Source organism: Nicrophorus vespilloides, unplaced genomic scaffold (assembly GCF_001412225.1).
Source record: "Nicrophorus vespilloides isolate i.1.1-1 unplaced genomic scaffold, Nicve_v1.0, whole genome shotgun sequence".
In the NCBI taxonomy this organism is placed as follows: domain Eukaryota; kingdom Metazoa; phylum Arthropoda; class Insecta; order Coleoptera; family Silphidae; genus Nicrophorus; species Nicrophorus vespilloides.
This window is the reverse complement of record NW_017095483.1, coordinates 18,685-45,032: the sequence shown is the minus strand read 5'-3', so window position 1 is coordinate 45,032 and position 26,348 is coordinate 18,685. Positions and strand designations below refer to the sequence as shown.

Genomic DNA, 26,348 nt, shown 5'->3' with positions numbered 1-26,348 from the left:
TTTGAATGACAAGAGGAAACCTTATTGGATATTTGACTAAATCCTATGTAGATTAGAAATCTTAAAGAAAATACACGTAGTCCACATTTAACCAAAACCTACCTTAGTTTTTGTTTTCCAAAGACAATAAGTTTAGTTAGAACAAAAACATGTAACAAACAATATAAATCAATCTAACTGAACGATCCTTGATTTGAAAATCAACTATAGAAGGAACACGAATGCAAACATTTGTATTACATGAATCTCGATGTGTGTTCCAGCATATTTGTCCCGCTTGTATATTTAATACAAATGCTAATGTTTACTCTAAATTGAAGTGATTTATAAACGTCCGGTCCGGTTCAAACAGAACCTCCAGAGTGGACATTTAAACGCGAGTACACACATTCGCATTTCAAGCTTTACAAATTAATTCTAATCCAGCATTCACGATTGCTTTCACATCTCTGCACGGGAAGTTTCATGAATCCAACTTTAATATTTCGAGTGCCATTTTCTCCATCCCGTACAATTTTATTGTATTTCCAATTCGGCAAGCACCAACGCACAAAAGCAAACATGTTTTCAATGGAAACATCAACTTATTAATCCAATTAAAAACTACGTGTGTTACACACATCAACAACTATGAGAGCAAGCACAAAACTGCAATTATTATTGTAAGCCCTTTTTCCAAGAGCCCATTGATCCAGTTTGTGTTTGTTCACAATTTGTACATTGTCGGTTTTAAAACACAAACAAACAAAAAATGGCATTTTTTTTCATATACACATTTGTAGTTCAAATATAAACAAAACTATAATATATTTTAATAATTGCAATAATTTAAAGTAATATAATTTGTTATAATCATTAATATATGTTTCAAGATAAAAAATAAAAAAAATATGACTTGGTTAAAAGAAAATATTAACATTCGCTCGGACGTACTTATTTTTCTTTTGTACGTACACTTTTATGTTGAACTACAGCATCATACAAATACACATATTTCAATTTTGTTTTTAGTATTTTTTTGTTCTAAATCAAGTTTTTTAGATAAAAAGTAAACAGCGTGAAATAATTGTACGTTCGTACGAATATTTGCTGTTTATACATCTCATTTCTAGAAAAAAATATTCATATCGTTGTTATTTAGATAACATACTGCTATCAAATACTAATACTAATTACGTAGCCCGACCACAAAGTGTACGTATGTAAGAACTTCAAGTACGTTTGTGCGAATGAAAAAATACAAATGAAATAATTATAATATAAAGTTTATTGCAATTGCTTATTTTATGAAATAATTGTATATTCAAAAGTAATGTTAGTTTCATTATAAATAATCCTGTACATGAAAAAAATGAACTCTGCAGATTAGAATTAAGCAATACGTTGCTAGGCAATGTTCAATCCTCTATAATCGGCTTTCGTTGGATTTAACGGGCAGTTGAAAAGAAAAACACGATCCTCAACCAGACAGCCTTTTGTTTGCTTTTCGCTTGTCCGTACTTACTGTACGGTATTAATTCTTCATTTTGAATTTGTAACCTTTAAATATATGTAAATAAAATATATTTATAATCTGGAATTGGTATAATGCTTATAAAAAAGGCACATCAAAAGATATAGTTTTTAATAATGTATACATAGTGATAAAGTCAGTATTTAAATTATGTAAAATGTGAATTCTATGATTCTAAAGAAGTTATAGAAAAATAATATGTGTTTCTGAGTTGCGTACATGATTATTATGAATAAAATTAACGTGCAAATATTCGTAACAACGCACAATATTGCTGATGGTATGATGATGCAATCTGATGAAAAATTAATGTATATATGAACATACTGTACGTATGTGAGAACAATTTTAACCTATTTTTTTTTTTAGAAATTTTCTAATTGGAATCAAATGCTTTGAATTTTTAATTAAAATATGTATATTCAGTACTAAAATTATAATATTTAAAAAAACGGGAGTAAGCTGATATAAGTACACGTAGTTAAATGTGAGCGTATACATCTGATATTAAAAGTACAGAGACTGGTAACATCATAACATTCCTATTTTATATTAAGTTTATCACAATATTCCGTGCGAGCGAGTTTTCGTGAATGTGCAGATAATATATTCCAACAATAGAAAATGCAGTTTAGAAATCTCATTTCCAGACAATATTCTAGTTGCTATTTTACATAAAAATACTTTGCTCAAGGGCTAAATCGTGTAATTGAGTAGCCCGACAACAAAGTGTACGTTTATATGAACTTCGAGTACGTTCGTGCGAATGTCCAAATTTATTAAATTATTTTTTTTTAATATCATAACAAAGTATATTTCCTTATAATTTCATTAAGTTAATAATATTATGAATTACATTGTTAATAATACAGTTTTACAAAATAAATAAAATTGTAAAAAAAGTGAATTTAAAAATTGTCAAATTTATGTACGCAAGTGTCAAATTCTTGTACGTTAGTGAGAATACAAATATAATCAAGACATATAAAAATCTACAAACAAATAATACTTGAGTAACACATCACTTTGTTTGTTGATTGTTACTAAGTCTATAGGTACGTAAGTTATGTGTACTTTCTTGCGAAAAGGGGCGAATTACGAAAGTTTGCTTAAATATTTAATGACGATCTGAGATTCGAAAACAAAGGGTATTAGTTAAATGCTAAGGTTTTCGCACAATGAGATACAAACAGTGTGTGTACTTGTGAGATGTTTACTCTCGGCTAGTTTATGTGACAGATTTGCAGGGTTTAAATATTTGCCCTAGATCTACGTTTGATATACGGAAAGGCAAATAAGACACTCGAATGCGGAAGACGTGATTCTGATGGATATGCAAATACACGGTGGAGGAAAGGAGATTTGAAGGAATCGTTGCTCATTCCGACACCGAAAACCCACCGAAACTGGAAAACTTTTTCCTTTCTATTAAATAGTTTTAAACCAATTTTTTTTACACATTTCATTATTTGAAAAGCCCTTCAAAGTAATTCATAGTAATCAATTTAACTTAAGTGCACAATTTATATTGTTTTCAACTTTACCTTCGACTGCGCACCGGAAGTTTCTAATTACGTACATTAGTCTTGTGACCCTACCCAAAGGTATGTAAAAAGAGTTACGGATTTAGTTTTTATTTCCAAGAGTTTAATAGAATTTCTTTATCTTAAAAAACGACAGGTGTTACTTATTTATTTGATAAATTATGAAATTTCATTTACTTATGTAACAAATCTTTAAACTTCAAATTCACATTAAAAACATAGTTTCAGGAAGAAACTAATCTATCAAAAAATTGTTGCAATATTTTTAATGTTTCATTTAAGTAGAAACGCTTAGTTTTTACGTTTTCAGTTGATACAATAATATTTCCAAAATGAATTTAAAAGTAAATGTAAAAATTTTCAAAAATTGTTATAGGTTGCTGTCACCACGTTAAAAGGTCCATTCTTCATATTGACTTAAATTTGTAAAAGTGTAATCCTTACGTAAAATGGATGTCCTTGAACTTGGCTATTACATCACGAGACATAATTTTCTGGTCGGAAAAACTTTAGACTTTCCAAAACTTTTTGCAGACAAAAAAAAACTAATTATATTTCTTAACTTTTTGGGTCTGTGCGTAATTTTTTCTCATTACATTTTTATTATCTTTACGAAATATTTAATTGTTTTTCTCGTTTCAAATTATTATAATATAACAACTTTTTAGTCTCTGGGCAATTTTTTCTCATTGTATTTTTTTGTTGTTTTTTCGAATTATTTAATAACTTTTGTTTGGTAAAATTTAGTTAATTCAGATGATGTATGGAAGTGCACTTGTTACGTTCGAATTTTATGCCGTTGGGCGTAGGATTTAATGTTTTCGCTCTAATTTCCGTTTAAGCTAGCCACATAAAACTAACCAAAACAAATAAAGCCGTACTCGTAAAGCTCGAACCGTTCAAGTGCAACTTTTACGGTTGAAGCTTCTCTTTTCAGCTTTCACACACATTTTTTTTCCAGTTTACTAATTTTTCAAAACAAAACATTTAAATGAGTTTAAGCATTTCCTTAACTCAATTAAAATGTTAATTAATTTGTATACTCCTTTTATTTATTATTAACTTGAAAGGAATAATTTCCTAATTTCAGTTTTCATGTGAACTTTTTCGTTTGACAATTTATATACAAGTCAGTATTTTTCAGTTTTACTTAGTTATTCATGAAAATTCTATTAACATACGAGAACATACTTTAACAGTGCAAAATATAGGTGAATTTCTCTTTTCAGGTAATTTCAGTTTTCAAGTAAACTCTCATTTTCAGTCTATTAATTTTGAAAAAAATAATATATTTTCCTTTAAAATGAGAAAGCATTTTCTAAACTTGAGAATTAATTAGTTTTTCATGACGATAAACATATAAAAAAATGTTACAAAATAATAAATTTCAGTTTGATAATTTAGAAAAAAGAAAGTCAGTATTACTTTTATTGAAAAGAGAAATAATTAGAAGTTTTTATGAATATTTTTTTTTGTACAAATTATATTATTTTTGTATTTTTTTCAGTTTTTGACAATTTATATATTTTTACAAAGTGTAAAATTATTTTTCTCTATATTTTTCTAAATAATAATTAATTTCATTTCATATTTACATATAATAAATAATTAAAGATTTTCCAATTAGAAAGCAAGAAGTATGCTTTTAATGGAGTACTGCATTAATTTTCACGAAGTGATTAGCTTTTCGGAAAAGACAAACAAAACTGAATTAGCATTTTCGAAATGCTTTTCAAAGTTTCAAACGAGTAACACAAACTTTTGCTGACGTTTCTATAAATGTTTTTTTAAATTAAAAAGTAATATTTACATTTATGTTTGTTATATTTCTAAAAAGTTTGTAGAATTTTTCAAAAGAATTCAATATTTCATAAAAAAATATTTAAAATGCATATAAGTAAAACTTGATTGTTATATAACCAAACTATTTTTTTTTGCAACAAATTATATAATTATTTAATTTAAACAAAAATATTTTGCTATTATTTTACTGTTACTACATTGAGTTTCAATGGTGTTAATTAAGTACGTATGTTTGTGAAGGGTTAAACTTTTCACTAGGATAATTAAATTTTCTCAATTTGTTTAATGCAAATGCACTAAAAGCAATCAATTAACTGTATGCAATGAACGCAATTAGTAAATATTAAACTGTATTGATTTGGAATATTTACATTTCACCCGGCGTTAATTTGCTTTTAACAAATTGTATTTCACTATTTCAAAAAGTTCACTGTTTACTTCTAAAACAATGATTTAATAATTAATTGTTGTATACTAATTATATATTAATATTGAATAATTATTGGTAATTATTATATTTTTTAATATTTTTTTAAATTATTGCAATAACCACAAAATTAACCATAATAATTAATTGAACTGCAACTAAGTTAAAACTGCTATAACTTTTGAACCGTTGGCAATGTTGTGTCCAAATTTCGCCTAATAATAGCTGATTTTATTGTTTACAAGCGTGCGAAAGCATTTGCATCTCAGTTTTTTTGAAAAAAAGTTATCAGTGATGGAATTCAAACGTAATAGTGTGAGAGCCCAATATTTGAGCAGAAAACCAAAAGTTACTAGTTAGAGCCCTCGAACATCTTGATGTGAATAAATCTTTCGTGTCTCAAAACATAACACGTTATAATGAAGCGAGTGGTCTTAAAAATATTATGTTGGTGGTCGAAAAAAAATTAAATCTGTGGCAGAAGTGGTTCAGAAAATTCTGAGCTCGAATTGAATGAAATCCGCGACGCAGTGAAAAACAAATGGCTATTCAGCTGAACATACCGAAAATAACCATGCAACAAATACTCAAAATCCAAAAGGAGAAACATTTCCAATTGAGAAATTCGTAAACAACAAAAATGATCGAATTTACTTAGAAGAGAAATTAAACGAAAATGTAGACATTTGAATAACCACAAGACGTTTGTGGTAGTTTGGGAGGTCGTTGTCGCTCTCCGTTGGTGTTTTTCAACATGTTTTGCTTTTGGTTCAATAAAATCCAATTTCAAATAAAAAAATAAAGCGTTTTGAAACGTTGCAGTACATTTTTTTTTCAATAATTGTTATTATTTATTACACTAAGTTAAATAATGATACAATAAAAGTAGAATAAATAATAATATGAAAATTCATGGAAAATGTCTTTGAACCTGAAAAAGAATATTTTAATGTATAAATTTATATGGTAAATATAAAAAAGCATATGTACAAAAATCTTTGATTTTTCAAAGGTTATTATGATTGTTTGTATTTGGTGGATTTAAGAATGTCTATTTATAGAATGGAAATTATTGATTTTAAGGTAACTTCTGAAACTGAATTATTGAAAAAAATCATACGTATAAATTGGGCTATTATCTATTTCATGTATAAAGAGCTTATTTTATAATGAGAGTGAAAATAACGAGCATTTCAAGAGTTTTTCTTTTAAATCCTCTATCGATATGCTTTTTCATTCGAATTTTGCTGGATGATTTTTATTTCAACATAATGAACTGATTTGAAATGACGCTGTCTGTGAACAAGCTATGTTTATGTTTACCCACTAAAAACCTCTCCTCTTCTTCGTCAGCATACAGGTCCTGTTATGTCTATGTTTAGTGCGCACATAATTTAAACTGAAGTCCAAAGTAAATTTCTCTTGCATAATATGTTTGGTAAATTAGTTTAACATGATAACTTCATAGTTGATGATGTAATATCTAATTACTAATATCCATAGTTGTTACATAATGAGATTAGTTTATAAATATCTTATATTATTTTTCATCAAAAATATATTAATATTTACGAATATTACAAAAATAATGAATGAAACAAAAATATGATAACAAACAAAAACCATAAAATTTCTAGTTTGACTATAGTTTTTTGTTGTCCATACATTGTTTATTTTTATTAAAAAACTTACTTAATAAAAATACTTATTTATTTTCTCAATGATTAAATTTATTACATAAGTTACATTATTACACCATTTTTAAAGCTTGAAATATATTTGTAACAAAAACTTATTTTATATCATTTATTGATACTTATTACTCAAAAAATATTTTTTTTTGTTTTCTAATGGAAATTTTTAAATTAGATTATTTGTAAATTCTATCTATTAAAATTATAAGAAAAATTCCAAAGTTAACATAAGTAAACATAAAAATTGTTATTTATACCTTTACTATATGGATTCTTTTTCTTAACGATTAAAAGTTAACTAAAAGCTATACGATTTCATAGTAAAAAATAATGTTGAAACGTTTTTACAAAATAAAATATTCAAATTATTACATAAGGTACATTATTACACAATTTTGTTAAGCTTCAAATATATTTGTAACAAAAATTTATTTTATATCATTTATTGATAACTATTTCTCAAAAGAGCAAAAATAAAAAATTGTAATTTATACATTCATAACAAATACAATTTTCGTTTTCTAATGGAAATTTTTAATATGTTTGTCTCGTTAATCAATTTGCATTAGATTATTATTAAATTCTACTAAATTTACAAAATTAATACCAAAAATTATTATTAAAAAAAGCAATAAGAATTGATTACACATTTACAATAATTAATTGTTTTGTTTTCTAATTAAATTGTTTAATACGTTTATCTGATTAATCAAATAATTAAGTTTACTAAAAATCTGATACTAAAACGAAGCGAAAACTTTTTTATATTAAATAATTAATAAATAAATAAAAATATAATAAAGAAAATCATACTTTTGTCTTATTAATGAATTTATTAAATACGACTAAATACTGAAGAATTATTTTATACTTTTAAAACAATGAAAAATTCCGATTCAATTGTTTGATTGTAATTATTCAAATTCGATTGTTAGAATTGTAAAGCAAATAATAATAATATCGAGGATCGAAGCCGTTCGCAGGATTAAACTCTATTGATTCTGTGTTACATTACGTTGCACGAAATATATACGTCTTCCGTTCTCGGAATTGTTGCAGATGCAAATAGTATAATTCGAAGCCGCAATTTGAATTATGCATTTTGACTGTTTCAATTAATGCAATTCCGCGGCATTCAATACAATTTAATTAACTTCGAGACTCAACGTCGACTTACTCTCGCCGCAGGCGCATCCACTGATATCTGAATATACAAGAAGATGCAGATAATATGGATCATTTAGTTTCTCATAAACACTTAATAATTAAATATGATATCATAAAAAATTTGATGAAAATAACAATTTTTGCAAGATAAATTTTAGTAATCAATAATTTATTGCTGGTTTGTGCTGTTTTATTTTGTATCAATTATTTTATTAACTAATTTTTATAAATTTTTTGGTCTTTAAATACATTTTTCAAATTACAATTTTCTATAGAAAATTATAAATAAAAAAATAAATATAAGTAAGAACTGCTACTATCCGGTCAATTTGACCTTTTCACTCTTTTAACCACGCAATAGTATAGACGTTCAAGTTGTTAATATATCACAATATTTCTTTAATTCCAGGTCAATTTGATCGTAAGTGGTGTGTAATTTTAATTATTGCCATATTATACTTCTTATAGGAATTTATAGGCCATTTTATAATCGAATCACATAATAGTACATAGCTAGAAGTAAGGTCAAGATTTTAACAATCTTGAAAGTGACATAGATTCTGACTGTGATACAATAAAAAGTGATCGTGACTCAGATTCCATTGAGAAACAAAGTATAGATCAGGGTTTCCCAAACTATGTCAAATTAATAGTAATAATATAAAAAGTAATAGTATTAATAGTTCAATGAAAACATGGAAAGAAATAATTACTAAATAAATAATGAATGTTTTTCTCATTTTTTTGTTAATTTTACAAGATGTTTTGTGAAAATTTCAGGATTTAAGTTTGGGAAACACTAATATAGATGATGCTAGAGATATTGGAGAAAATATAGAAACTGTTGAAGAAAGTGAATTTACTGACGACTGTGAATCTGAAAGAGACAAACCCAAATTTCTCGGAAAAAATACGAAGAAACAACATAATAACCGAACGGTCTGGATTACTAAGTAATCTGAGAAGTGCAATTCCATAAGAAATGTGGAATTTATTTATATAATATATTATCAGAAATTCTGCGTTGGACTAATTGACAACAAAAAAGAAAATACAAAAAAAAATATAGTACTAAAAGAATTGGTTATTATTGAACTAAAGGCATTTATTGGATTAAATCTAAGCATGAATGCACTTTCTGCAACTGATAGAGAGGAATATTTTTCGAGCAATAATGACTAAAAGTCGTTACCTTTTTTTGCTATGTCTTGAGATTTGATAATTATAAGAAATGAACGTAAATGGTTTGATCCTTCAGCACCCTTTTGTATAGAATATACAATGATTGATGAAATGTTAGTAAGTTTTCTTCATGGTCGATGTATAAGAATTTAGAAGATTTACTAAAAATTCTGTAGAAGTATTTCGTAAATAATATAAATAAATATGGAATCTATTAATTTATCAATACACGATATAAGATAATCTTAAAATTTACAAAATATAAGAATTTAATTATAATAAAATTTTATAAAGCATTTGTAAAGTTTGTAGAACATTTCTTGTTTGTTTGCTTATAATCCTGTCCCTCCGTCAAGGCTTGGAAGTGTTAATCTCGATGTGTCATCTCTCGGATGATGTGCTCTGTATTGTGTGATTAAAATGTACATCGTACTTGACAAGTAACAGAAGTCGGTTCTTCGCTGATTAATATTTTAAATTACATTATCTCAATATCTGTGATTGTCGTCTTTGTACGACTGTTGAAATACTAATGACAAAGGAAATCAAAATTTTGATTACGTAAATTCATGTCGCTTATTTGTATTTGTACCCAACAGAGAGCGTGAATAAATTTGTAAGAAGTTACTGAAAATCAGTGTAATTTATTTACACACAAAACTATATTAATTATGAATATTCAATATTATATTTTTTATAAATTTATCTCAATAAAATAATTGATAAATTAGGTAATTTTAATTAAATTTGATACAAAAAATCTCAAAAAGATCTAGATTTTCAATTTTTGTACAAATATTATGTTATTGTTTTTTTCTTACTTATGTGACAAATTTCTGAACGAATAAATATATTTTTTATTGAAATCTTAGTTTTGATTTACGAATAATAAACAAATCGGTTTTCGAACAAAATTTGAGTTCTCCCACAAGCAGTGTGATATGAGTATAATGGTTTCGGTTTTCGAACAGCTATAAATATAATTTAAATAACAATAATAGCATTAAAACTGTATTCAATGTTGATTTAGCTTAAATAAATTCAGTTGAGTGGGATTACCGATTGATGTATTATGTAATATCGAGCACGAGGTTTGCGTACAAATAATAGGATCTAAATTTATACTCGTTTCGTTTTTTTTAAGGGTTTGTCGAAGCGCGGAATTCGTGCGAATTTTACGAGTCCAGGGTGAAGTGCTGCGCGAAGATAAATACGCAACGTATTTGGTTCCATAACACTTGGATGGTTGAAAGGGGATTTAATCCAGTGCGGAACATTAAATGTAGGAGGAGGCTGTGTGCCGTTTTGGCACGCACTCTGTCGTATGGAAATCTGGTGTTATCGCGACGATACACTCGAGGCACACCCATAAACCATGCAGAGATTTGCGAAACAAAAAACAACCAAATAAATCGATTCCCTTTACACAGTTTAAATTTCTTTTCACTCTATTTTCTTCTACTCTAATTTATTTTATTTTCTCACTTGAATGTACTTAGACTAATTATTTATTTCTATATTTATTTATTTTATTAGTTTTATAAAACTCTAACGTATAGATTTAAGTATTTTCAATATTATTTATACGATTTTATATTTATTACTTCCTGTACGAACAAACTTCGAAAAACAGAGTATATGATATTTACTGTATAAATATTACATAATGCATTATATATAGTTTACATATATATTTAATACAGTTTAAATACTTTAAACTTCCTGCTAAGAAATCAATGTTTACCTTTACATTACATCCATATCATGTATGAAATATACTAAAATCAACAACATTACCTAAAAAACTAACAGTATAAACAATTTTGTATACTGAATTTACCATGGGAATATTGGTCAAATAGATAAATAAATCAATTCCCTTTACAGTTTCTAATTTATAATTAAAATAATTTAAACTAATTTCGTATACATTTAACTAATAAAATATTATAATTATTTATAAGTTTTGTTTTACCTATAATTTATTTGAAAAAAGCTGTTAAAGTTAAGCTATGAAAATTTACAGTAACTTCAAATTTTCTTTAATTACTTGGTAATCAATAACAATAATTACATAATCAAAGATGCAAATTAAAGACAAAACTAAGGTTTTTCCAATAATTCTGTTACTAATTTTATGATCTTTACTGTTTGAAAAAAATTGATTTCACCATTTTTTTTTCGATATGATTATCTTAATGGTTTTTTTTGTTAATATATCAATAAATTATACATTTTTTGTTATCAAAAACTTTAAATAATACAAATTAATGTTAGCAATTCAAAAAATAAGATTTTACGTTTAAGTCGTCCATTGACAAATTATAATTTATATGAGTACACCAGAGAAAGTTACGCATATTTTGATATAACATTTGTTACATAATATAAAGATATGGCGGTTACTGTTAAATTATTCGTGTAGTAATTGTTTTCATAGAAAAACTTCACTAATAAGAAAAAAAACCAATACATTAATTTCTATACATCTGTACATAGGATAAAATTTATTGAAGAAAAATGTAATTTGAGATATTTTGATTTAGTTTTAAAGAACTAAAGTTCCACTATATATAATTATATAGATATATTCTAATTAAATTGATTTAACTCTATTTTGGACAAAGAACTGTTATATTTTAACATTTTGTGTAGTGGCGTATTTTGGTAACTTGAGTGGTGGCTCAGAACTAACGTCGAAGCTAAATCAAAAACAATGACGGATCATTCTGAAAAAAAATCTCACTTTAAATTAAGATTTGATAACAGTGTCACTACAGTACATACATTTTTTTTTTTGCATACATTTTTTCGTGAAGGGTTAGAAGCATTTAAATTAAATAATTATTTTATAAAACCATTTTTTATTTTCTTTAGCTAAATTTTTCAATCGTTTCATTATAATACATTTATATAAATAATTCTTACTTAGTGATTTATTTTGATTTATTTACATAAATAAACTAATGTTGATTACATAAACAGAAATTCAGGCTTAAATCGTAATAAATAGGGTTATAACTATAATTGAGTGGATATGTCGTTTAGAGTGAATGTCTATTACCCTAGTTAGTTTCATGCCATCTGGAAATATTCCAGTACAGATTATTCCATTCACTATAGAAATAATAGCATTCATTAGATATAAATTTATTGTAACAACGAAGAACATTTCATATGATCTAATATTAGAATTATATATATCTATGTATAATACGAAAGTCATATATTGAATTATGTGAACGTAAAGCTATATTTTTGAGCAATATTCTACTGGTAATAAATATTTTTATAATAAATTTACAACAAAAATAAATTAATGTACATTGTTATTACAATTATTTTTCGTCAAACTTATCATCAACGGATAAAACAATTATATGAATTAAACTAAAATCAATAATGTTTCATAATCTATAAAATCAACGGTATTACATAAATAACTAACAGTACAAGCAATTCCGTAAACTGGGTTTACCATGGGAATGTTGGTCGTTTTCAAGTGATGCGTTGAATACATATACATAGATCAAAGCTGGAAAACTTGTTACGAGAAGAGCAGACAGGCGATTGGATCGAATGAAAGTAAGGTCTCCCCGGATGATGATGTACTAGTGTTTACCAAGTCATATACTGAGATGATTGAAAGCTTGGATCAACTTCTCTTTTTACACAACACAAATGATCGAGAACCCAGAGCAAACGCAAATAATATTACGTAGTTGAGGTGAATTGAATTGCAAGTAAGCGAAAATTCGAAAAGAAACCACAATAATTACGTTTTAAATAAATATTACCTATAGACAATTTAATATTTTTCTTTAACTCTACCTATAGGTGTGTTCAACATTACAATAAACAACAATTTTTGATTTCATAATCAAATTTGACGTCATTAATTTTAAAATAATCAATTTATACAGTTCAATTTTCAGTTTTTTTTTTCTATAAAAAATTCTATAATTTTTTATTTCAACAATAACTTTTGTTTCCAAAATGGCGTTTTTACATACTTACATACTCCTTACACTATATACTTAGAACTACTCTTCCTTACTCAACGCTACTTAAAACTCCTTCATGCTTTCCTCGCCAACTTCATGCCACTGTTTACAGGCGTTGTTGCGCTTAAACAACTTTCAATAAATTTATTTTGAAACATTTACACTGTTTCAATGTTCGAAAATTTGTCACACACACACATTGCAGAAACTTAATTAAAACGTAACATTTGGTATATACTGACGAGGAGTATAACTTATTAAAATTCAAACGGAAAACTTTCCACGACTAAGAAACTGAATTGTAGGGTTTGTATGCATGTTCCAGGTGGAGGCAATCCGACAGGCGAAATTAACTGCTTTTAATTAATATGTTAATCGGATCGCAGTCTCTTTACCATATTAATTAACACATTACCGCATTTTTTTTTGTATTATCTTAAAGACAACTTTAAACAGTTTCCCATTCGTACTTTCAACAAAAAAAAATAAGTTGAAACTTTTCTTTTCATTTTCATATTTAAATTTTTAATATGGACTTAAAAAAGATTTGGAAAAATTGTATTTTTAATCATGGATCAATATTAATATTCAAATTTAAAAAGAAATGTGATAATTTCTTGTAATATTTTCTGGTAATTATGAATAATTTCATGAGATTCTTAATATTCTTAACGTCAATTTTTTAATTAACAATTTAATTGTATACAATAATTTTCATATATAGGTGCGTCCACACTACGATAAGATCTAAATTATAGTCATTTGCAACAACTACTAAACTAGTAAAATGGAGTTTTATATAATCATATAAATGAATTTAGTGTAATTCTCTAAACCCGAGTATTTTCAAACCCCATACAGAGACATTTTTTTACTTATACTTATTACTTAATGACATTGTATTTAATTTAAAACAATGCTGTTTTCTTATAAATTTAATTATTAAGAAAATATATACTTTATATGAAAAACTCTTTGATACAATTTTAATTATAGATTTTTTTCATTTATAAGAAAAAGTATGCGATTAAAATAAATATTTTCCACATTGCAATAATCGCATTCTCAAGGTATCATTTTCTTTTGTAAAATTATCTGAAATTCCTTTGAAATAATAATAGAATACGTTCGTATAGCTTATAGGTCATGCGATCCATCATACCTTGGACTAGTACAACTTTATACCTATGTAATTTGCATTTAATCTGAAAGCTTTACATAATGTGAGTTCTCAGTATGGAATTTATAAAAATTTCTTGAAAAGTGTCAACATTTTTACTCATTTCCACCTAGTAAATGAAGTTATAAGAAATATAAAGAATAAATTATGTAAAAGTTGTGTAATTTCTTGATTACAAATAAGAGTAAATATGATTCAAAATTGATTTATTATTTTTTTTTTAAAGAAACTTTGCATACAAAATAGGAAATGCATTATCTATATACAAAATATGTCTCTCAATTAGCTGAACTATCAAAAAGTATATTGAAATATAGATGATTAAAAAAAATACTTTGAGAATATTTTTTATTGAAATTCTGAATTATTAAATATATAAAATACTAATTAACACTGATTCATCTCCAAAACAGTATTGAATATTAATCTAATTAAATATACAACAATCTATTTATTCCAATTCTAAAATTTTAAGAACAAAAAAGTAAATTGAAGTTGCGAAATTATATAACAATGTACATAACTAAGGATTCTCACTTTCGGACATATTAATATAAACTCACAACTTCTTTTGAATATATACTTTTTTTTGTATCCTACAGTTATGTATTTCATTTCAAGTGAGATGCGCGTTTTTTCAATTTCGCCGAAACTTTCCACTTTTCTGCTGAAAGTTTTGACGGATTCTATCAAATAAATTAAACTCCTCCCTTGTTGGTCTTCAGTTTTATACTTTTTTATTACCCGCAAGAACAGAGGCGCATGTAAACAACTTCGTTTCATATAAATATTACATTGCTCATAAATGGAAACGAAATGTACATCTTATGTAAAATTGGAAAATTCTATTCGGACCGTTTTTGAATTCGCGTAATCTCAGGAAATGGAATAGCAATGTCGAAACTAGTGGGGAAATCTTTAAAGAAAACATTTTCCATAGGACTAGAGAGGAAAAAACAAGAAAAAAATAGAAGAGAAAAAGCAAACAAGCTGTGACCCGTGTTTTCAAGCTGATGGAAACAAAACACGAAGCTTATTATAAAAAACAAGCGCTAGGGAAGAAATGATGTGCAGGGTATGAGGAGTGACGGAGGGATGTTCCATCAACGCACATGGGCTGCTGAAAAATGGATGTGGATTGGGGATGATGTATTACGAATTGCGTTCACTTGCAACAAATTGCACTTAATAAATTAAACTGAAATCTTGTAAAGCTCTTCAGCGCCGTCAGCAACACATCTGGATTAAAATCTGAATGGTTCAATGTTATGACCCCATCCCTCACAAGTCATAAATTCTGTCCAACTTTATATAGACTGAAGCTTAAATTACTGTAGAAAAAAATGTATTTTATATATAACAATAAATTTTGCTTATGACCATAATTTCCAAAAAATGTTGCAGATTTTATTATTGAAAACTAGAGACTGAAATATTTAGTTTAAAAATTGTAAAAGTCAAATTATAGTAAAATTGTCTTCTTTTCTTCTTGAATTTGAAGATGTAATAATGTATGCTTTAAACAACAAGCGATAATTGAAAAGAAAGAAAGTGAATGTTTCGTTCGGTCCATCAATAACATTCAAAGTCTAAACGTAATAATGGAAGACGAGTGCAATTTGTTCGCATGTTATGTGACTGCGATTTTTCAAACTGTTCATTTCTTTTTCCATAGTTTATCACCGCACATCAATTGGCCACTAAAATGGAAGCAAAGAACTAAAACTGTACGCGAGTTGCCAGTCCATCCTCATCCGCCAATTTCGACTAATAAAAATGGTTTATTGAATCCAGGGTGCAGAAGCTTAAATATCACAAATGTTTAGCACTTTTCAGTTACAACACTGTGCGTTATATAAGATATACATGTCAGATTTATCAAATATTACTTGCATTATAATTTCAGTATCGGCGACTTATATCAGTCGACTTATATCACCCTAAGTATCATTTATGTTTTATGTTGATGCTGAAAACTTGGTATATTTAAACTTACTTACTTCAAATTTTCAACACTTTTTAGTATCAACATTAAGTGTTATATAAGATATGAATGTCAGTTGTATCAAATATTACTTGCATTATAAATTTAGTGACGGCAAACAACTTGATAACTTGTATCAGTTGGTCAACATGCTGAAAACTGCGTATGTATAACTTAGCGCTATAATCTTAGTAACATCAGACATTATTTCAATCTATAGTAGGTTAATATAAAAAGTATTCTTTTTTCTTTATATATTTTCCTTTTCCTCAGTCGATATTGATTTTGTATCAATATTGAAAACAAACAAAGAAAAAAAGAACAAAATACGTGCTGAAAAAGATATTTGTATATACTATAAAGTGCATCTGGTTTGACTGGTTTCGCGTTTCTTTTGTCATGGCTCACGGCACAAAAGGCTTTTAAATCTACAGGTAAGTTATTTCCTGTTCAACGATTGTTATTAAATGCAAAGTTTCGCTGTTGCAGGACCGAACTCGAGTGGCTTTATTGTTTTGTGTATGGAATGCCCGTGTATATATGAAAATTCGATAATTGAAAAATAACATCAACAGCAGTTTCAGAATTGTTTCAGCTACTTGTTTAACATGTGCATATAACATTATGAAACAATTTCACATTGTACAGCAATTTCATCTCACTTATGTTTGATTATCATAATTGCTGTCTATTAGTACTAATTAATTACCATTTAATTAATTAACAAATATTTCATCAACCAAATTATACAAAAAAAAACAGTACTTTTACAATATTTTTTAAGAAATATTATATGAGTAAATAATTTTGTAATGATTGCATAGTAAAAAATATTTTATCTAAGCAAATAATTATTTTTGATCCAATAAATTCGAGAAAATGGAGCATCATAAAATCAAGTCATTGCTTGCAAAAACAATTATTCGAATTTAACATTTCTTTTACAGAAATAATTTTATTAAATTATAATTCAATAGATTTTCCTTAATCATATCCTATTAATAGTATAAGAATGAATAGCAGTTGATAGATCAAATAAAGATTTGAGTCACTTATCGAATATAGTGTGTATATTAACACTTTTCAGACGAGAGGCTGATATATTCGCCCCACTCTTTACACAGGAGACTTCATTATTGCAACATTTGAAGACGTAGTGATGGCGCAGTTATCAAATCTTAATTCCATAAATTATATTTGTGGAAAAACATTGCAAAAATTATGCATATATTATAATTATATTTAAATTTGACTTAAACATTACCAAACATTAGTTGTAGTTTAGAAAAGTATTTGCCATAAGCTAATAATTCACTAAAATCAAATTACTATTATTTTCTTAAATACAATGTATCTGTATCAATGTATATTTTATTGTCAAAATAAAATATTAACCCTTTGCAGACGAGCGGCTGATATATTCGCCCTATCCTTTAACAGGAGACTTCGTTTGTGTAACATTTGAAGACATGGTGGTGGCGCAATTATCAAATCTTAGTTCCAAAAGAGGCACCACTAGAATTTTTCTGACGGAACCGTAATTGTTCTTGATTAAGCTTCGAAGTTAAAAATAGCTAAAATAATAGATTGAAGGTATTTTTAATGTTTCGGTATATTTAATAAATGTGATAAAAGAAAACTAAATAGAACAATTGTAAATTATGTGCAATTTCAATAAAACAATGCTTTTGGCAATAGGGAAGAGACAATTACGTCGTACAACTGTAGCAATTTTCTAAACTGTCCGGAGTGCCTTTACGTTTCAAGTTTATGTGAAATATATTTGCTCCAATTTTGGTGCAGTCGCAACGCGTTGAGATCCAAATAAATTGTAGTGCCATGATAATAGAGTGAAAGCAGACCACGAGTAATAGGATACAAAGAGAGAAGTTCCAAGTAAGAATTTCTCTCAACTTTATTACAATTGCTACAAATATTTAGGTTTTCTATATACTTTTTTTTTACATAATCCTATAAACGCATATACTCTATTGGTAACATAAAGTTATTCAATTTTTGGGAACTTAGCAAATAAGATAGTAAAAAAAATAACATTGTTAGGTTATATATACTTTCAATAAAAGTGTATTGCTGAGAGGTGAGTAGAAAGACAGAGGAAGGCATAAAACTGAAGCAATTTTCGCAACTGTTTCGGAGTGCCTTTGCGTTTCAAGTTTATGTGAAATGTATTTACTTCCAAGTTTGGTGTGCTGCTGCACAGTCACCGAGTGCCGAGATCTAAATAAATTTTCCCGACAACGATAATAGTGTAAGAACACCAGACACCAAGAGTAATAGGCCACAAAAAATAAGAGAAGAGATGGAAGTATAGAATTTTCTTAGCTTCATTTCAATTATTTTCTATCTATATTTCTAAATTACTTTTATATTGAATTTATTAGTTATTAAACAAATTACAATTCAATATAAAACAATTATTATTACATTTCTAAATTCGACAATACAATTCATGGATTTATCATATATTACAGTATCAATTTTTGTCATTATAATTACATAGAAACCTGCACTCAACGTTATAACACGATTAATTGGTACTGCTCTACATGGAAACCGCGTTATAAGAAAGACTAGTTTAATAGAGTCAAATATTCTATTAGGTTATTCATTGATACTGCTTTATATGAAAATAAGTATTATTAGAGTAAACCCTTCTCTAACACGATTAAATTCAGATTGTACTACGTAATATATAAAACCGCGTTATAAGAAACATAACATAACATAACATAAATTAGTACAGTAAATACTCTTCTAACGCGATTAGAAATCGCGTTATATGATATACAAGATGAATTCAGTCAATTCTCCTACAACACACGCTTAATTGATACTACGTTATATGCAAATAAGTATTAGTAAAGTCAACCCTCCTATAACACGATTTAACTTACACGAAAAACAAGTTTAGTACATTCGAATCTGGTGTACAAATAAGTATTACAATAGTCATCTCTCATATAACACGATTATTACAAAAAAATGTACTTAATGTGTAATACGTATTTTCTATTTTAATTTATATTAATTCACGAAAGTAAAAAAAATGTTTTAAATTTTAGATTAACTAAAAGTGTATTGAAATCATACATAAAGTTTCCTAATGAAGGAAATATAAAATTTATTGTCCCTCTGTATATTTATGTGTGACATCAGGACGATTAATTAATTAAAAATTAATTACAAATATGTAATTAAAATTGATAATAAAAATTAATTTTACACATTAATTTTAATATATGCGCGCAATAATTAATAATAATGTATGCAATTCATTTGTGGTGGATATTTTAATGACTTTTCCATGATATCGACGAGCAACTCGTATATTCGACTATAAAATCCGCTTTCATTTTAATTATAATGAATCAAAGAAATTTATTCCGCTTTGAATAAATAAATAAACAAAACAAAAATCTAATTACGTCATTATATGAAATCTGTCGAATAATTTTACTTACAATTAAAATTTCACATATTCTATAATTAAATCTAATGAATATGGAAATATTTAATAATTTTGAGTATTTAAGTAAACTTTAAATAGAGTACTGATTAACTTACTTGAAGAAAAATAATAATTTATGGATATTTTTGTTAACTATAATATTTTGCCCAAGAAATAATCTATTAAATTGAGGAATTGATAATTGTTATTTTGTTTTCTTAAAAAAAAGACCAAAACAGTAGTGACGCCTCACTTGAAACTAAGATTCGATGAATGCGCCCTACAGTAGTCATTCGTACAATTTTGCATAAGCGTAGTCTCTTTTGTATATGATAGGGAGGATATATCCGCCGATCTGCATCAAATGGTTTAATCTGGAGTACATCAAGGATTCAATATTTGTCTCATCATTTATTCTTTATTTATTATTAATTATTAAGGATTTAATGCATCAAGATTAACACAGAGATGCAATACTTGTCCTGTTCTTTATTTTATATATATTTTTTAAGGTTTTATTGAAAAAACAAAAATATATATAAAATACACAAAAAAATAGTGGTTACTCTTTATTGTCATGCGTAAAATTTTACAAGAGCGTAGTCTACAGTAAATGATAGGGCGAATATATCCGCCACTGTTTAAATCTGTACTACTTCAAGGATACAATATTTATTTCATCATTTATTATTGATCAGTTATGAAGAATTTATTGAAAAATTTAACTTTAGATATTATTTTTTTTTTAATTTTAAATTCTGTTTCTTCATATTGCATTAATTATTTATTATGAAGGATTTATTAAAAAGTCAAAAAATTTTATTTAATCTAATTACCGTAAAATAAGTTAAATATAATTACCGTAAATACAAATTCTAATATCTTACATTTCGAATATATTAAAATTATGTATTTCCTTGTGAAAATACGGACACAACGCACGTAATCCGTAACTGTGTTATTACGTTACGTTTCGCAATTTGTAATGTAAATTACAATGTGTTTTCTGCCTGTAAGGACTGTACACGACGACTCTATAAATAACCGAAACTTCGTTTCATTTGTATTTTTCTTCTTTTTTTTTTCAGAGTGTTAACAACAATCCCCGTGCAGAGAAAGCGGGGAACACGTGTATCGTTTTCTGAACCTGGATGCAGTCCGGATAAACAGCAATAATGTTTTATGCAATTCTCGCATGTTCCTTTGCATTCGGCACGAAACGCTAGAGCTACTAAGGTCGCCGCTGTTTCTCGAATCTAAATCGCTGAGTAATTAAATTCCGTAAAGAAAAAGAAACAAAGAAATATGGAAATAATTGTGACTGGAATTTCGAATCCTTACAAATTACAGTTTTTAAATTTGCATTGTATTGTAGTAGTTATTCAATTCTTGAAATAAAGAAATGTAAAATTACATTTTATTGCAAAATTAAATGCTAACATGAAATACAGAATGTAACTTTTTTTTATATTATTTTTATTTTGAATTATGAATAGGATTTAGATTCTTCAATTTCTGAAAAAAGTAAATTTTATTGAGGAAATAACAGAAATTACAGGAAACTATACGGTAATAATTGTAATTACAAAAAACTATATACACTTATTATTTCTTCATGATTTATTCACAATCTACCATAATCTGTCCTTCAGTCATTATAAGAATATTTTTAGTTTTCTATTAGGTTGAAATCTATGGGTCTATATCAAAATCCCGACAACCAAATTCCCGACATTCGAAATCCCGACAGTACCATTTTAAGTCTGTCGGGATTATGGTTGTCGGGATTTCAAATATATGGATTTTGATCAAAACTGGGAATCTATTGATAACTTAATTATACATGGTTCGGTTTATTTGGAAAGCGTGCGTTAGGAATGCGAATCAGTCTCATCATATCCCCACTATAAAGTCTGGTATATAAGTGTAGGTGGGACGCGGGGATTAATAGATGGCAAATTAATTTGCCGCGAGGGATGGCTTCCACATCTTCAAACCACCCCTCGACGACGATGACAACGACGAATCGATAATATTATTAAATTCTGTTTATCCGTCCCCGCATTCAGTCAACAAATAAGGGAGCGCCGATCCTTCAATTTACGCAAATTCACTTTCGACGATGTACATTCTTTCACGCACCACCAACGAAAGCAGAAATCGAGCGAGGGGTGGAAGGACTGACGAAAGGTCTTAATTAAACATTTCGATAATTAAATCATCCAAACGAAATTGGAATTTGTTTTTCCTATAATTGGTTTTCATCTCATTTTTTTTTATATAAACCCAATGGAATTGTGTACTTAGCGTTGACTCTCCTTTTTTGTACCCAATTTTTATTCATCTATTTATAATTCATTTTCTGTACTCATCTTTGATAATCCTATTGAAATTATTACCTAAGTTTTGATTTCATGTTTCAACTTAAATTTTTATTACTGCATTTTTTTTATTACTTAAGTATTAACTCTATTTTTTTTACTTTATTAGTATGACTATATTTATTGTACAATTTAGAATTCATCTTTAGATTAATTTATTAAGTTTTGACTTTATGTATGGTTTTACTACTATTTGAATGTTCCCAACAAAATTATTACTTAAGTTGTGATTGTATTTTTGTGTACCCATTTTTTATTACTCTATTTTTTAACCATTTTTGTGCTCATGATCTGAATAGAATTCATCTTTAAGCTTTGACCAATTTATTGTCTATACTTTATAGTACAGTATTTGTTTATTTTTGTAGAATCATTTCTTATTACTCTATTTCTTGTCCATTTTTGTACTAGTATTTTGATGATCCCAATATGATTATTACTTAAGTTTTAACTGAATTTTTGTTTTACAATTTTAAATAAATCTAATCAAATTATTACTTAACTGTGACTTTTTTAATGATGTTATTGGAAATATTACTGTTAACTCTATTTTTGATACTCAATTTTTATTATTCTATTTATTATAAAATTTAGTACTCATTTTTGAAGAGCCTAATAGGATTAATACTCACATGTTTCCTCTACTTTTTTTGCTAATATTTAAATGATTCTAATCAAATTATTACGTCAGTTTTAATACTCATTTTCGTGACTCTATACTTCATTGTTATGACTTTCCCAATATAATTATTACAGTAGTTTATACTATATTTATTGTCCAATTTAGTTCTCATCTTTGGTATTATATCGTATCATAATGGTTTTATTACGTCAATTTTCATTCATTGAATGCTTTTATTAGTTGAATAGAATTATTTTTCACTTACCTGTGGTATTTTGAAAAGCCTCAACAAATTGGCCACTTGGATGGAAGTGACGCTCGATGCTGCACCAACAACACCGGAAATAACTTTCCTCACTTGCGTCTTGTTGCAGCTGTACTCTGCTCCATCTATATTACTTATAGAACCTGAAAAATAGGAACATAGAAAATAATTAATTTATTATTCCTACAAGATTTTATGAATAAAAACACAACAGATTGGGAAAAATCTTACTCAAAGATTGTTTTTATAATGAATATTTATAAATCTACTAAGTAACTATTATCATGCACTTTAGAATACTTTTGTTAATGATATATATATATACAACTATCCCCAAATTTACATGGTAAATAAGTTCCTGAGAGAAACGTATAAATTGAAAGGTATGCAAAAAAACGTATAAACCCCGTATAAAAGCGAAAACGTGTAAAGAAACTACAATGTAAAATGAAGGATGAATGTAGGTACCAAAAAAATTGATGCTTTAATTGCATACCAAAAATTCAGAGGTTATTAAAATTTTTACAAATTATAGAAAAAAAAACAAAAGTTTAACATAACTCTTATAATATGGTGATGTGTTTTTACAAATCGTCAGTCCGTATTTAGACGGTACATAAGTCAGTTTTTCCAGTTTTAAAACTTGGTTGGTATTCGTCTCAGAAACGCCACGCGAGCATCTAAGGGTAAATAAAAATTATATGAGAATATAATAATTTCAAGATTTATTACTAATATTAGAGATATTAAAAATTTAATAACTATCTCTCTTATATATGCAAACTCACATACTTTGAAATATTGCATATTTTCAAGAAATAAATTAGAATTATTTTTCTTTGTGTCGAATTTATATCATTTTTATCTATCACGCAATTCGTTTCATCTTCGTTTTTGGATAATCCTCGTCTGAATACTGATATAGTGACGTAATATATATCGACTTGAAATGAAAAATGGATGCATCGTGCCTTGCTTGTAGAATTCCTTTTGGAAGTGTTCACTAGCATATGAAGAAGCTACAGACGAATGAACAAACGATTGCACGGAAAGCATAGAAATGCACCACTATTGCAGCGCTACGTCTTCATAAATAACGAGACCTTTAAAAAGAAGAAAATATAGAAACCAAGAGAATAATAATTGTGTATTTGACATTTCACATCGATATAATAGTTATAAAACTTATGTAACTTTCATTATTTTTTTGCAATTATTAATAATATTTGTATAATATTACTGTAAATTAATCTAAAATTTCAATTAATAGAAATAATTAAGTATTTAATAATAAACAATAATAATAACCATGATTTTCTTTATAATAACAAATTTGAAATCTATTACAAAATTTTAGATAAAATCATATCTTTAAAATAATTATTTCAAAGTTCTTATTTATAAATAAGTATAGAAATACCTCGCATATTGTGGTTTAAATTAGTACAAATTTATTATACAGTTGTATAACAATTCTCTTTTATGCGTTTTTAATGTCCTCGTATAGTCCGGTTTCAAATAGCCCGAGATATTGGCGGAACGGATTTCCCCGTATTGTATTTTTCCATTTTAGATGCATCTTAAATAAAGTTACAATTCTAGTTTAACTTTAATATTGAATGATTAAGCAAATAAGTTTTCATTATTTTCTTATAAGATAAATTTATTATATAATAAAAAAATTGTATTGAAATTTATTGGAAATATATCAGATTAGTCACTTTCGTTCACAGAAAAGCAATTTAACAAAAAAAAAATAATATATTATACATGGTTCGTTCACGTCCAGACTCCGTCTAACTTTCCTATTATATCGGTTGTTAAGGTACAAAAAATGTGTGTAAAAAATCTTTAGAAATCAAGTCATATTATCGAACGAATAATCAATAGTAAAATATAAATAAAATAATGTACATGACAGATTTATTCACCTTTTATAAACGATAATGAAAAATCAATAAATAACAATAAATAATGATTTATGTTTAAAGAAATCTAGATATTAATAAAATAGAAAACAATAATTGATTTTTTTCTTGTATGAAAAAAAAAAAATATATAATTTGTTCATTGATTAAAAAAAAATCTATGTAATAATATACCACCAAATAGTTCATTTTCTTATATATTTATACAAATTATTCAAATTAGTTATAAAAAATAAATATAAAACACTGTAATTTTGTTACTACTGTTAATAATTAAATTACTTTTTAAGTACAAGTAAAAGTTAATTTAGAAAATAATAAATTTTGATGGAAAACTATTAAAAAGTTTTTCTTAATTTCATTATTATGAAGACATATGTCTTGTTTTAATAATAATTATATCGTAGTGAAAATTCAATTATTTATTTCCAATTTTTTATCGACCTATAATAAAAAAAACACAATTTTTCAACCATGATATTTGTTTTTGTTAAATTTTCCTCCGCATTACGTCTTTTCCAGTATTCCCTTTACATTGCACTATGCAAACAACGAAAGTTTATCCGCATTCGTTTAATCGAATATTTAATTGTGTTTCCAACTTCCATGCAGAAGAGCAAGCAAATAAAAAAAACAACAACAGTGGAAAACAACAAATTTAACTAGAGAATGTAATTTATTTGAGAACATGCATTTTTCATGCGTTACCCGAGAGAATAAAGCAAAAATAATCTATCTTACACATAGCACGTACTTTTATTATATATTTTTTTTTAAAGAAATCGTATTTTCCGTGAATTTATTGATATGCATCCTTATTGTCTTATCGCTCGGAGGCTCCGTTTCCTTCGACCGTACTTTAACCAATTTTAAAGAAATACCACTCGCAAATCTGGCATAAACTAAATTATAGTGGAGGATGTCGGCCCTCAGGAAGAGCTGTAAAGCTGCAGTGAAAAAAGTTGGTTTCGTGGCACTCGGCGGTAGGAAGGAAAAGGAAACGAGAGATAGGGAGACGTTATGATGCCATTAAGAAGAATTGCTGAAACTATTTCGCTGAAAAATTTATGTCCGTTATATAATACGTGGAACACCGTAAATTTTATAGAAATTTCAATCAGGAATAAGGAAAAAAAGCATTAAATCCATAAATTTTAAATTAGTATTTTTAATTAGAATTCTAGT

The 26,348-nt window shown here is 26.8% G+C and overlaps 1 protein-coding gene across 1 annotated transcript in view; it reads right to left on the bottom strand.

Moving 5' to 3' along the window:
• The window catches only part of LOC108560202 (metabotropic glutamate receptor 4), a gene marked incomplete at its 5' end in the record, with an annotated part of 88,443 nt that extends 65,065 nt beyond the window's left edge, over positions 1-23,378 (bottom strand). Inside the window, one exon of the mRNA XM_017917695.1 lies at positions 23,236-23,378. Coding sequence (XP_017773184.1) covers positions 23,236-23,378 — 143 coding nt within the window. The remainder of the gene's footprint in view (positions 1-23,235) is intronic.
• Positions 23,379-26,348: the final 2,970 nt, after the last annotated feature.